Here is a 13,428-nt window from a genome sequence, read left to right as displayed (position 1 = left end):
CAATTGTCTCCTGGTTCTGCTCACTTCATTTTTCATCAGTTCATGTAAGTCTTTTCATGTTTTTCTGAGAACATACTGCTCATTATTTCTTAAAGCACAGTAATATTCCATCAGAATCATATACAACAACTTGTTCAGCAATTCCTCAATTGATGGACATCCCCTCAAATTCCAGTTCTTTGCCACCACTAAAAGAGCTGCTTTAAATATTTTATACACACTGCATCTCCTTTTTTTTTTTTTTAACTCTTTTGGATACAGACTTAGTAGTGGTATTGGTTGGTCAAAGGGTATGCATGGTTTTATAGGCCTTTGGGCATAGTTCCAAATTGCTCTCTTCAAATAGTATACAACTTCACCAATAGTACATTAGTGTTTTAATTTTCCCACATTTGCAATTTTCCTTTTCTTTCATATTAGCTAATCTGACAGGTGTGAGACTGTAGCTCAGAGTTGTTTTAATTTGCATTTCTCTCATCAATAGTGATTTAGAGCATTTTTCATATAATTAATGGCTTTAATTACTTTGTCTGAAACCTGCTGTGCATATCCTTTAACCATTTATTAATTGAGGAATGCTCTTATTTCTATGAATTTGACTCTGTTTTCTATATGTTTAAGAAATGAAGTCTTTATCAGAGAAACTGAATGTAATTTTTTTTCCACAGTAATGATTACCAACTATATATTTCCTTCCATCCCATTTTCTTCCTGTTTGTCCTACTCTCTCTCTCCTTTTGCCCTATCCATTCTCAAAAATGTTTTGCTTCTGACTTTTACCTCTTCCAAACTGCCCTCCCTTTTATAGCCCCCCGCCCACCTTATCCCTTTCCCTTCCTACTTTCCTGTATGGTAAGAATAGATTTCTACAACCGAGTGAGTATATTATTCCCTCTTTGAGTCAATTCCAGTGAGAGTAAAGTTTTTGTGCTCCCCTCCCTGCTTACCTCATTTCCCATCCCCCACTGTAAAATCTCTTTTAGGTCTCTTTTCTGTCAGATAATTTATCCCATTCTGCCTTGCCCTTTCCCCTTCTCCTGTATTCATCCTTCTCATTCCTTAATTTTATTTTTATAGATAATCATAGCATCACATTCAACTCATGCCTATGCTTTCTGTCTATGTATACCCTTCCTAACTGCCCTGATAATAAAAAAATTTTTAGGAGTTATAAATATAATTTTCCCATAAAGGAATACAAAAAGTTTAACTTTATTGAATACCTTATTATTTCTCTTTCCTGTTGACCTTTTTATGCTTCTCTTGCATCTTGTATTGAAAGTCAAATTTTCTATTCAGCTCTGGTCTTTTCATCAGGAATGCTTGAAAGTTCTCTACTTCATTGAATGTCCATTTCCCCCTTGAAGCATTATACTCAATTTTGCTGGGGAGGCAATTCTTGGTTGTAATCCTAGCTTGTATGTCCTCTTGAGTATCATATTTCAATCTTTCTGATCCTTTAATGTAGAAGCTGCTAGATCTTGTGTTGTCCTGACTATGGCTCTACAATATTTGGATTGTTTCTTTTTGGCTGCTTGCAGCATTTTCTCCTTGATCTGGGACAGAGGTTGCCAAACTTATTTAGCCTACTGCCCCCTTGTCAAAAAAAAATTCTCAGTATCCCCCTAGAAATCTACTTTATATAACCTTTTAAGTTTTTTGAAATTTGTGCCATTTCAAAAAAATAATTAAAAAAGTGACGCATCTTAAATTTTATAATTTATTGTAAATTTGTGTTTTTTTCCTGCATTGAAATTTTGATGATGCAATATTATATCATGTAACAGTATAGTATCATATTGTAAACAAGTTATTACATGCACACATTCCTGAGCATGCTGGACTTCCTAACAATGCCAATACTTGCTTATTAAGATCTGTTAGGGGACTTGACAACTGATTGGTTATAACTTGCATTTTGTGTGTTTATTTGGAAAATAATGTAATCACTATGACTTTAACTCTGTTACACAACACATGAAACATGGTTTTTCAAAATTTTCTTGTCTTCTTTCTTTATGCTTCTACTGCCCTCTTATTTTCATTTAATGCCCCCCCCCAATTGCACCTGAGGATATTATAATAATTCCAGTGGCTCCTCTCATATGGCAATATTGCCCACTTTGGGAAACTATGATTCTGGGAGGTGTGGAATTTAGCGATAATATTCCTTGGAGTTTTCATTTTGGGATCTCTCTGAGGAGGTGATTGGTGGATTCTTTCAATTTCTATTTTACCCTCTGGTTCTATAATATCAGGGCAGTTTTCCCTGATAATTTTTTGAAAGAAGATGTCTAGGCTCTTTTTTGATCATGACTTTCAGGTAGTCCAATAATTCCTAAGTGATTTCTCCTGGATCTATTTTCCAGCTCAGCTGTTTTTCCAATGAGATATTTCACATTGTCTTCTATCTTTCATTCTTTTGATTTTGTTTATTTCTTGATGTCTCATAAAGTCATTAGCTTCCACTTGCCCAATTCTTATTTTCTTCAGTGAGCTTTTGTACCTTTCCATTTGACCAATTCTGCTTCTCAAGGAATTCTCCACTTCATTGGATTTTTGTACCTCGTTTTATCATTTGGTTTATTCTGTTTTTTTTTAAGGTGTTCTTTTCCTCAGTATTTTTTGTGCCTCCTTTACCAAGATATTGGTTCTTTTTTTCATGTTTTTCTTCCATTACTTTCATTTCTCTTCCCAATTTTCATCTACCTGCTTTACTTGATTTTTTACAGTCTTTTTTGAACTTTTCCGTGGCCTGAGACCAATTCATATTTTCCTTGGAAGTTTCCAGTGTAGGAGTTATTACTTTGCTGAGTGTGTGTTTTGATCTTCCTTGTCAACATAGTAACTCTCTGTGGTAAGAATATTTTTTTTCTGTTGTTTACTGCTTTTCCAGCCTATTTCTTGACTTTTAACTCTATGCTAAAGCAGGGCTCTGCTTTCCAAATGGAGAAGGCACTGTCCTAAGCTTCAGGTTTTTTTTTTTTTTTAGATTTTGTGCAGCTGTTTTCAGAATAATTCTGGGGATCTGTAAGTTTTTGGTTCTTCCAAGGTAGTATGATCTAGGAGATGTGTTTTTACTACTTTCCTGCATTGTGCACTGGTTTGTGAGTGACCACAAGCACTTTTTTCTTTTTTTTCCCATTAATTTATTTATTTTTAGTTTAACATTCATTTCCATAATATTTTGAATTCTAAATTTTCTCCCCCTCTCTTTCCTCCCCCCTGCCCAAGTCTGTGTGCAATATGATATAGGCTCTACTAGCACATTCATGTTAAACATATTTTTACATTTGTCATATTGTAAAGAAGAATTAAACCAATGGGAGGAACCACAAGAAAGAAGAAATGTGAGAGAGAGAGAGAGAGAGAGAGAGAGAGAGCGAGAGAGAGTGAGCAAATAGTATGTTTCAATCTGCATTTAGACTCTATATTTCTTTCTCTCAATTTCCAATTCTTGGCCACCACAAAAAGAGCTGCTATAAATATTTTTATACATGTGGGTCCTTTTCCCATTTTTATAATCTCTTTGGGATACAGACCTAGAAGTGATATTGCTGGGTCAAAGGGTATGCACAGTTTTATAACCTTTTGGGCACAGTTCCAAATTGCTCTCCAGAATGGTTGGATCAGTTCACTACTCCATCAACAATGCATTAGTATTCCAATTTTCCTACATCTTCTCCAAACGTTCTTTTCAACCCTGGAACTGTGACCAGGGTCCCTGCTCTCCTGTGGTTCTAAGCTCTGCTGTGTTAGTGCTCCTCCTCACCCTGGGACTAAGACTCAGGATTGTGACCCAGATCCAATTATAGGCAATATAACAGAGTCCTGCCCCTGATGCCAGCAAAGGGACCCCTATAAATCTCCTTCTGACTCATTGTCCAATCCCCTTACCATCTGTGGACTGAGAAGTCTGGATACCACTACAGCCACCACTGATTCGGTTATCCCAAGGCCTGCCCAGGGTTTGCTGGGGCCTGTTCTGTGCTGGCATGGCCTGCACTGGACTGCACTCCTCTCTCACCCTGGTGCAACAGGGCTTTCCTGCTGACCTTCTACATTGTCTCAGGCTGTAAAATTGTTTCACTCCATCTTTTTGTGGTTTCTACAGTTCTGGAATTTGTTTAGAGTCATTATTTAAAGGTATTTGGAGGGTTTTGGGTGAATCCATGCCTTAATCTGCCATCTTGGCTCTGCCTCCTCCATTTTAAATTTTCAAGTTGCTTATCCTGTTAGTGATGTGAACCTTGTCACATTCTTCCTTTTACATGAAAATAAGTTTCATATAGAATGACTTTTTAAACTTTAGGCACAGAAGAATACTTGGTCATTATCACATCCAGCCAACTATCCCATTGGTTTGATTATAGTACTAACACTAACACAATTTTGCCAAATTATATTGTTAGGAACATTCATTTCTCTATTTATCCTCCAAGGATTTGATCACTCTAAATCAGGCCTGCACAACCTGTGGCCTGTGGGCATGCCAAAAGATTTTAGGTGGCCAGAGAAAAACGTAGAGGATGTTTTCCTCTACATTTTTGGCAGGCTACCTGAAATCCTTCTGCAGGCCATAGGTCGTGCAGGCCTGCTCTAAATTCTATGGAACGATACAATTAGCCATGGGTTGCAAGAAAATATGTTGATGGAACTGAGGTGGGCATGGAAGGGAGAGAAGCATAGGGTTGAGAGAAGTTCAAGGAAACAGAAAGAAGGACCATAGGGCTCAAGGGCTTAGCGTAAAGTAGCAGTTCATTGTCACTAGTGAATTACAAGAAAGAATTGGTAAGAAAGAATGGACAGTAGTGCTTGGCAGTGAAGATGTTGAAGGCAAGAGTTCTTTACATAACTGTTGCAATAAGAGTGAGGAGAAAGTTTCAGAGAAATAAGCTATCCTTTTAACCCTTCTCTCTCTCTCCCTCTATGTTTTATGTATATATGTATACATATATACACACATATATATATAAACATAGATATTGCTACCTGTCCATATATGTATATTTGCTATCTGTATCATGGATATTATCTATCCATATCATATATCTGTATTATAGCTATGGATTTCTATATGTATATTTTGGCTGCATTTATGAATGTAAAAGATAGTGAAAGAGCAGTTTAGTTGGATTCCTGCTGTATTGTTCTTTACTATTGAACCTGCTCTGTTGTTATTCCAATCAGAGATGGAAGATAGCTGAGCAAGAAGGAAACATCCGAATCCAGCAATCCTAACAAGTATATCAGCCCCCTTTCTACATTAACCTTGCTAGCAGACAAAAGTAGTTAGATATAGGACCTCTGGGTGTTCTTATACTATGGATATGGGGTTGATTGTGTTGACAGCAAGAAAATAGAGTCAGATGTGACATAGCAGGCCAGCTTCCAGTTGCATAATGTTCTTAGCTGGCTTTTCTTTTGTATTTGTATTTCTGTTTCCCTACATGGTGAATATTCCTGGAGAAGTCTTGGGCATCCCAGTACAAAACATATAGTAGGTGCTTAATAAATGCTTGTTGACTTTACTTGACTTGCACCAATAATTATGTACCAGCTGTGATGAAAGCTACTTGAGGTCTTGGGCATAGACAGGAAAGTGTTTGGTCATCAGTGAGAAGACAGTTTCACTGGTTCTTCTATTCTCTTTGATGTTTATCTCCATAAAATAAGTTGGTGATTCTGTGACCCTGCAAATGTCAAAAGTTATCTCCCTGGCATGATTACATACATAATATAAAGCATAAAACACAGATGTGGGTGCCTAGTTCTGTGCTAGTTGCCTAAGGAATTGGGAAAGGCACTTATCCCTTTGGCATTGGTTACTTTACCCAGTGCTTTTTTTCTGCAATGCAATCTAATCCTCTAAATATTTATTAAATTCAATGTGTGTTAAACACAATTCAATTAGCATTTGTCAAGTGTACATACAAAACGCAGTTCAAGGCCATTAAGGATGCAAACAGAAAATGAGTAACAGTTCATGCCTACAATACACACCTATATTTGGACAAAGTTAAATGAAATCAATCACAGGACTAACTTTCAAACTGAAAATATCATGTCATTGTGAATATTGGGAAAATCACTAAGTAACACAGAGGCTGTCTTAGCTAGAAGGAGGTACTTTCAGGCAAAACATACAAAGCAGTGAGGAACTTGACAAGACATTTATATTTCTTAATTATTCTGCATCAATATACCAGTGTATCCATTTCTTCACAGGAGAAATAATGCATTATTGCCCCCATGGTTGGCATCCTGCCATAGATGAACTGATGACACTATAGAGAAATGAGGGGGCTGGTGATGGGTTTGAAAGCACACTGTTACAAGTTCTTGATTTCCTGTGATATATTGAAAAGGTCACTGCATCTTGAAGAACATTTTCTTTAGAGGAGCTGAACAACACTCTTTAAATCAGAATACCAGGGAATTTAATAGTGCCTTTGGATTTATAATTTAGGCAGTAAAACACCATCTCTCTCACAATACACTTCAGACAAGTCTTCAAAAACAAGACAGACGAATGTGCCCATTGAAAACCCACACTTACATATAAGACACATGAGCCTCTCAAACTCTGTAAAAATGCCATAGATGTTTTCTTATTAGAAAGTGAAAGATTTACTTTATCCAATAAAGTAAATGGTTTGGTATTGATAGTAATAAGAATTAACTTGAAAAGACAAATTGATAGAATGCACAGATGCTTAGGTGGAGAAATGACAGAATTCCCTGTTATTTACAAATTCCAGACTGAGGTGCATTGCATGTCTAACCAGTTTTCTCCTTCAAAGGGCTGAATTTCCTGTCTGTGGCAATTTATAAGGCAGACCCCTTCCATTACAAAGAATGTTACAAGTTCCACTTCAAATAATAACATGCATTTGGGAATTTGGACCCTCAAAGTGGGTAAACTATCTGCCTTTTACAGGACTTAGAAGATTACTATTGCCTATAATAGATAAAAACTGCTGGCTTACATTGAAAATGGAACATTTAATAGACATAAAAGTACATAAAGCATTTTACCTAACATTAAAAAGTCATTCTTGCTTTCCACTCTCCTTGGATAATTTGTTACCTTTATGGGGTCAGGGAAGTTATATAATGTACTAAATAATAATGTTGACTGTATTAGAAAGACCAGTTTTCCTTTCCCTACACAAATCAGGAATTTCACTAGAATTAATGAGAAGAAAACTTGGGAAATACTAGAACCTCAGATGGAGGTGAAAGGCACCTTGGAAACTAGACTTGGACTCTAGACTCAGATTTTTTTTGGTAGCCTGGATCTCTTTAACAGTCTGGTGAAGCCTATGGACCCCTTCTCAGAATAATGTTTTAAAATACTTGACATGAAACTTATAGGATTACAGAATAAATCAATTATGATGAAATACAGTTATCAAACTATTAAAAAAACAAAGTAATAGATTTCAGGTTCAGAACCCCTGCTCCAATCTAGCTCCCTCATTTTACATTTTAAGACCAGAGAACTGAAATAAATGTCTCACTTAAGTCATACACTTCTCCTCTCCCCACCCAGGTAATTTAATTTCCAAAATTAAAATTTGGTTTTGTTCAGTTTCATTTTTTCACAAAGTTTGGAGCTCATATGATTTATCAGTCACATTTACCTATTAGGGAGAAATGGAAGTGGTCTCCATCTGTGCATATGGTCCACCAAATATCTAATGTAAAGGGTCATTATTACTCTAACCCAACTCCTTATGGCTGGTTTTTTTTTTTTGGCATTGGTTACTTTACCCAGATAAGTTAAGTGATTTGCCCAGGATGACACAGCCAGCTCTTGTCACTGGTGGGTCTTAACCACCTATGCTTTAGACTCTACAGCTACCTTTCTATCTATTACAATCCACTGCCTCTTATAATTATATTAAAATATAAAATACAAAAAAATTAAACCTGTGATTTGATTATAGTAATGAACTGCTGGTGCAGATACTCCTTACATCAATTGGTATAGATTGGCAAATCCTCTGGATAGGAACTTAAAAATCTTATAGTTGCCTGTACTGCCAAAAGAGTATGTGACTTGTCCATAGTCATGCAGCTAGTATGAGTCAGAGATGAGACTTAGACTTCGGTCTTCCTGAATCCAAAGCCAGAATGCCATTGTCTCTTCTGCTCCTCTATCCCCTACCTGAATCATGTTAATGACATAATGATGGAGCTTATTGTCAATCTTCTTTTGCAAACACCCACCATCTTGCAACTCCTTCTCATGCAACTCTACCACCAGCCGCCTCTCCTCAAAATGTCTCCCACTTCCTGACAGAAAGGTGATGCATTTAATATGCAGGATGAGACACATTTTTGGACATATTCCCCAAATGCTTGACTATAAATATTTGTTACAAGGTGTTTTCTTTTTTTTCCCCATGGGAAAAGGGTAAGAGAGTTTGTTTTGTTTTCTTATGGGGATGGGAGGTAAGGAGATTAAAAATAAATGTTTGTTAATTTAAAAAATAATTTAAAAAGAATAAATAGAATATAGCTTTGTAGTGCCTCTGTCCCCCAAAGATCAATCTCACCACTTGTTATTCTATCAATATGGTACCATTCCCTTGGGTCTTAAGAAACTTATCATCTTTGAATCCCATTTAAAAATGAGATACTCCTAGAAAGGGTAACAATTTGATTATTTTCCTGTAAACTTATTTATTAGTTAATACTTTAGCAGTTGACAACCAATTGAGAACAAAAATGAGACATAGAAATAGAGCTTAATGATAAAGAACCAGAAGAAATCAATAAGAATATTATTAATCGTTTAATATGTGCACAGTGCTCTGACAGGTACTGGAGATACAAAGACATACATGAGTTTAATTCAGGGCAAAATGTGCTAAGTGCAAAGGAGAGATCTTGACACAGCAGTCAGAGAAATTTGAATGTGAATTTTTTTCCCCAGCTAGTGGGGGATCAGTGAAGACTTTGGGTATAGGTAGAAATGGCTAAGAGGCACAGGATACAGTGTGGGAAAGAAAGGAATGTGAAATAAGGGTTGGATGGTAGTTTGGAAACGGATTGTGAAGGGCTTTGAGTGTCAAGCTAAACAGTTTATATTTGATTTCATACAAAATGGGAAGTCAAAGAAAATTTTTGAGTAGGAGAGTGATAAAGTCAGAAGTGTTTATCCGATTACATGTTAGGTTATGTGAATGACTAGAAAAGAGAGATGTTGGAGCAGGAAGACCAACTAGTAGTTAAGATGAGAGGCGAGGAAAGCCTGAACTACACTGGCATCAGTGGAGTAGTAAGGAAGGCAATGATGGGGGAGAGGTGAGTGAGATAAACTTGATAGGACCTGACCACCAGGGGTTGATCAGGGGTGTCAAGAGGACATAAAACAACAAACATCCTTGAGGGAGTATCAGAGAGAAACTGCTTGCTTCACAGTTTTGCCCCAAAGAAACTACATCTTTTGATCTGAAATATTTTGGGTCAATTGTCCCGACTACTAAAAAGGATAGTTGTTTCCCCTAACTTTAAAAACTTTGGGTAAGTATTTAGAGTGTGTCAGACATAATAACAATAGCACGTTATTTAAAAAATCCATGGCTTGCTGTATGATGGATTCAGTTATAATTAGTAGGGCTCTCAGCTATCCTAGGCCTATTTTTCTTTAGGCAATTCTATATTGAAAGTTACTCCTTACCTTTCTTCACTAACTGGTGTTTCCTATAAAAAGGACATTTTTTTTCAGTATGAGAACTTTGCTTGAACGTTTATCCAGAGGCCTAGACTAGGGATACATTCTGGAAATGATTAATCATACTTAATTATTTAATTACAGCAGTTTCCATTTCAGTAACCTATACTTTTACTTCATGGCCTCAGTGGCCATCAAGAGAGGCAGCAATAAAGTGGTAATCTTCAGGGAAGCAAAATCTTCAATGGCTTTCCCTAAAAAAACAAGTAAGCGCCTGTTTTCTAAGAGTTCTCAGTCGTTTTTCTAATTTTGGATTGAGATTTCCTATGATACACATGGAACATACAGTCAAGATACACTTAGAACTCCTGAGCTCAGACAATCCACCAGCACTGGCATCCCAGTAATAGAGATTTACAAATACCTATCACCACCTGGTGTAAGAGGCACTCCTAAAAAGCCCATTCCAAAGTCAGCTTGGATCCTGCTTTGTTAGTTGAGTTACACATTCTGTCTCTAGGAGTTAGGATCCCTTTGACATGAGTAAGGGATAGAGCAGGGGTGGGGAACCTGTGGCCTCAAGGCCACATGTGGCCGTCTAGGTCCTCAGGTGTGGCCTTTCAAGTTTGGATTCAGTCAAAAATCTAAAATTTGATTCAGTCAAAGGGCCACACTTCAGGATCTAGAGGGCCACATGTGGCCTTGAGGTTGGAGGTTTCCCACCCTTGGAATAGAGGGAAAGCTCTAGATTGGTCTAGAACTCCTGTGAGAATTTCTTGTAGGAGATGTTTAGGAGTGTATGTGAGTGTGTGTGAGTGTGTGTGTGTGTGAGAGAGAGAGAGAGAGAGAGAGAGTGTGTGTGAGTGTGTGTGTGTGTGTGTGTGTGTGTGTGTGCGCTTTGGAGTATTCAGGATATGTGTTTTCAGGTTTCATGTTGAAACATTTTGGTTCAGACAGCTTTTGGAAAATGATACTAAATCTGGTAATGTGAACCCAGGTCACTCTCTATTGCCTAGTAGTATTGACTAGGTTAGATGTTAGAATTGAATGCCCTATCATGCTACAGGTCTTCATAGAGATGGCCCATGGGTAAACTGGGGTATTGTAGTATCCTTTGAAGATACACAAAGGCATACCTTTCTTTTCCTGCTGGAATGTGTATATACATATACATACATACATACATATATACATACATACATATATATATATCTATGTATGTGTGTGTGTGTGTGTGTGTATGTATATATCCCACAGAACCTTGTGAGTGACAGTGCAACATCTTTCTCTGGCTAGATGCTCTCATCATTTTTCCTCCTCAGAACTTCTTTTGTGTGTGAAATCTTGTGTCCTTAATTTTCTCTGCCATCCTACTTGTTCTGGATGTACTGAAATGAATTTCTTCTGAGAGAAAGTGGACAACTAGAGAGATAAAACCAACAGTAGCTGAGAAGCCCCTGAGGATGCCTTAAATAGAATCACCAGAACAAGTAGCAAGATCAAATCATGGAGAAGCAATCTTCTCACCCTTCATTCGGGCAATCACACCACTCCTCTGCACTACAGTCAGCTGGAAGATGCTTCTTATGGAGCGCTTAGACCAAGTTCAAAGAGAGGCGGTCATTACATTCTGAGCTTCTCATACATTGAAGTCAAATGGAGGACACTGATTGTCCACATTGGAAATCCCCTCTTCAGTACAACATGTGATTCGTCAGAAACTGTTCCATTGCTGCTATTCCAAATATAGAATAACACATTTGTTTCTTTAAGGGTTAAGTTGGAAACGGGTAATTTTATGTACATGCAAAATTGGAAAGGGATATACCTCATCTTTTTTTAACTCTATGCATGCAAATGAATTTTTGTTAATGCATATGATGATTATATTCACAAATGGATGAACATGCAAATGCTGTGGAACACATAAATGGGAAGTCCATTTTGTTGAAAGGCCCTACTATACCTTGGTCTGAACCTGTAAAGAAATAAATAATTTCCTCAGTTGTAGTGTTCCCCTTAGCAGTGAGCAATATGAGTTTTTATACTGGCTGTACCATATTGCTCATGGTCTGTTACCTACTTAACTTTTATACATAAACCACCAGCTATCAAGCCCAAAAGTACGTTGGCCATTAGGTTGGTAAGGAATCTCAAGACCTATTAATTTGAGATTGACATGGGATTTGTATGTTTTTTTTTTCCTGCTTCATAGCTATTTGGAATTACATGTGCTCCTTTATCTTTATAGCTGAGCTTTTGTTTACAACAGGTGTGTTGCTACAAAGCCTAGGGTAGGCAATAATGCAGGAGAAAACTGTACTAAAACCTCAAAGAGTGTAAAAGGCAGGAGACACTGTGCTTCTCTTGCTGTAGACGGTGGTGGCTGTTAACTACCACAAACACCTGCTTTTACTTGACAAAAGTTATTCAGACCTAACATTTAGCTGTCTTCAAATGTCTCTTTCTTTGGTCAGAATGTGGAACAAATTTGTAGAAGATTGTCTGGCTGATTAGCATATCTAGATGCTATAATTTTAAGGTGAATGCAAGAACAGAGCTCTGCAGATCACACACTGTCAGGTTCATTTTTGGTCTTTAGGCCATAATAAAGAGCTATGTGGGGGAGAAAACTCTGCAACAGTAACTCTTGGTAGAGATAAGGTTGGTGAGAGGGGATGGGGAAGAAGACAGAAGGAGGTTCCAAATTCCCTCACTATCCGTAAGATTTCCCTAATTTTGTAATCTCCAAAGACAGCCCATGTCTAATCTCCAGTCTTGGAGAACAGGTTTCATTATACCATGACCAAAATTTTAACATTTATATAACTTAATGCAATATAGGCAGTAATGAAAATAATATCTGGACTTGCTTGAAATATATAATCTAGGGCTGAGAACTAATTTTTTTTCATAATGGTCATGCATCCGAATTGATTATTTTTTAATGTTGCAGAATGTAATATTTCACATACATATTTTTAAATGATTGTTTTAATTTTCTTTTATCTGTACTAAATTTCAAAACTATTTATTCTGTAACCAAATTATAACATTCAGTAGAATATTCTAGGATATGTAATTTTTCAAGTATATTAAACACCCCTTATAGTATCACATTTTTACTATAAAATTCGTTGTTTCCTTTTCTATCAATATATGGCTTCTGCATACCTGGACATAACATAGATCCCACAAAATAAGTGATAGGCAAACTGTGAAGATAGTTAACTTTTATGGTAAACATTTTGTGGGGTTACTCCATATTTAAAACCTTTAAATAAGGTTTAAAGACATAGAAAAAAAATTCAATTTTGGCTGACTGAGCTCATTACATAATGTTATTTGAGGAAAGATCACAATTATGTTATTTATATTTTGTTTATAAATGGAAGTTAAAAAAGAAGATATTTTCTTTTCAGAAACTGTTGTAAGTATAATGTTCATAGATCATTAATATACTCAGAAAATAACTTGAGTTTTTAATATGTATATAGGATATATATGCACATAAACATATATACTTGCTATATTCTACTTATTGATATATGAATACATGATATAGATCCATTTTAAAAGGAAAGATATAGCAATCAATAGTTAATTGTTACCTGAGGATTTTTGTGACTGCTGTCTCTTTTTCCAGAAGATTCCTTGCTCTGATGCTGAAAACAGACTTACGAAGCTGTAAAATTTAAAGAAGGTGATTTTAGATCTTGTGCATAACACATTGGCAGATAGTG

The 13,428-nt window shown here is 36.5% G+C and overlaps 1 protein-coding gene across 2 annotated transcripts in view; it reads right to left on the bottom strand.

The window, feature by feature from the left end:
• Positions 1-13,428, bottom strand: part of NALCN (sodium leak channel, non-selective) — a 502,028-nt gene that overhangs the window by 79,994 nt on the left and 408,606 nt on the right. For both annotated transcript variants that reach the window (XM_027854084.1, XM_027854085.1), the window contains one exon: positions 13,297-13,370. In XM_027854084.1, the coding sequence (XP_027709885.1) occupies positions 13,297-13,370 (74 nt within the window). The remainder of the gene's footprint in view (positions 1-13,296; positions 13,371-13,428) is intronic.

This window comes from Vombatus ursinus, unplaced genomic scaffold (genome assembly GCF_900497805.2).
Source record: "Vombatus ursinus unplaced genomic scaffold, bare-nosed wombat genome assembly UNPS02010304.1, whole genome shotgun sequence".
Lineage (NCBI taxonomy): Eukaryota > Metazoa > Chordata > Mammalia > Diprotodontia > Vombatidae > Vombatus > Vombatus ursinus.
This window is presented reverse-complemented; position numbering and strand designations above follow the sequence as displayed.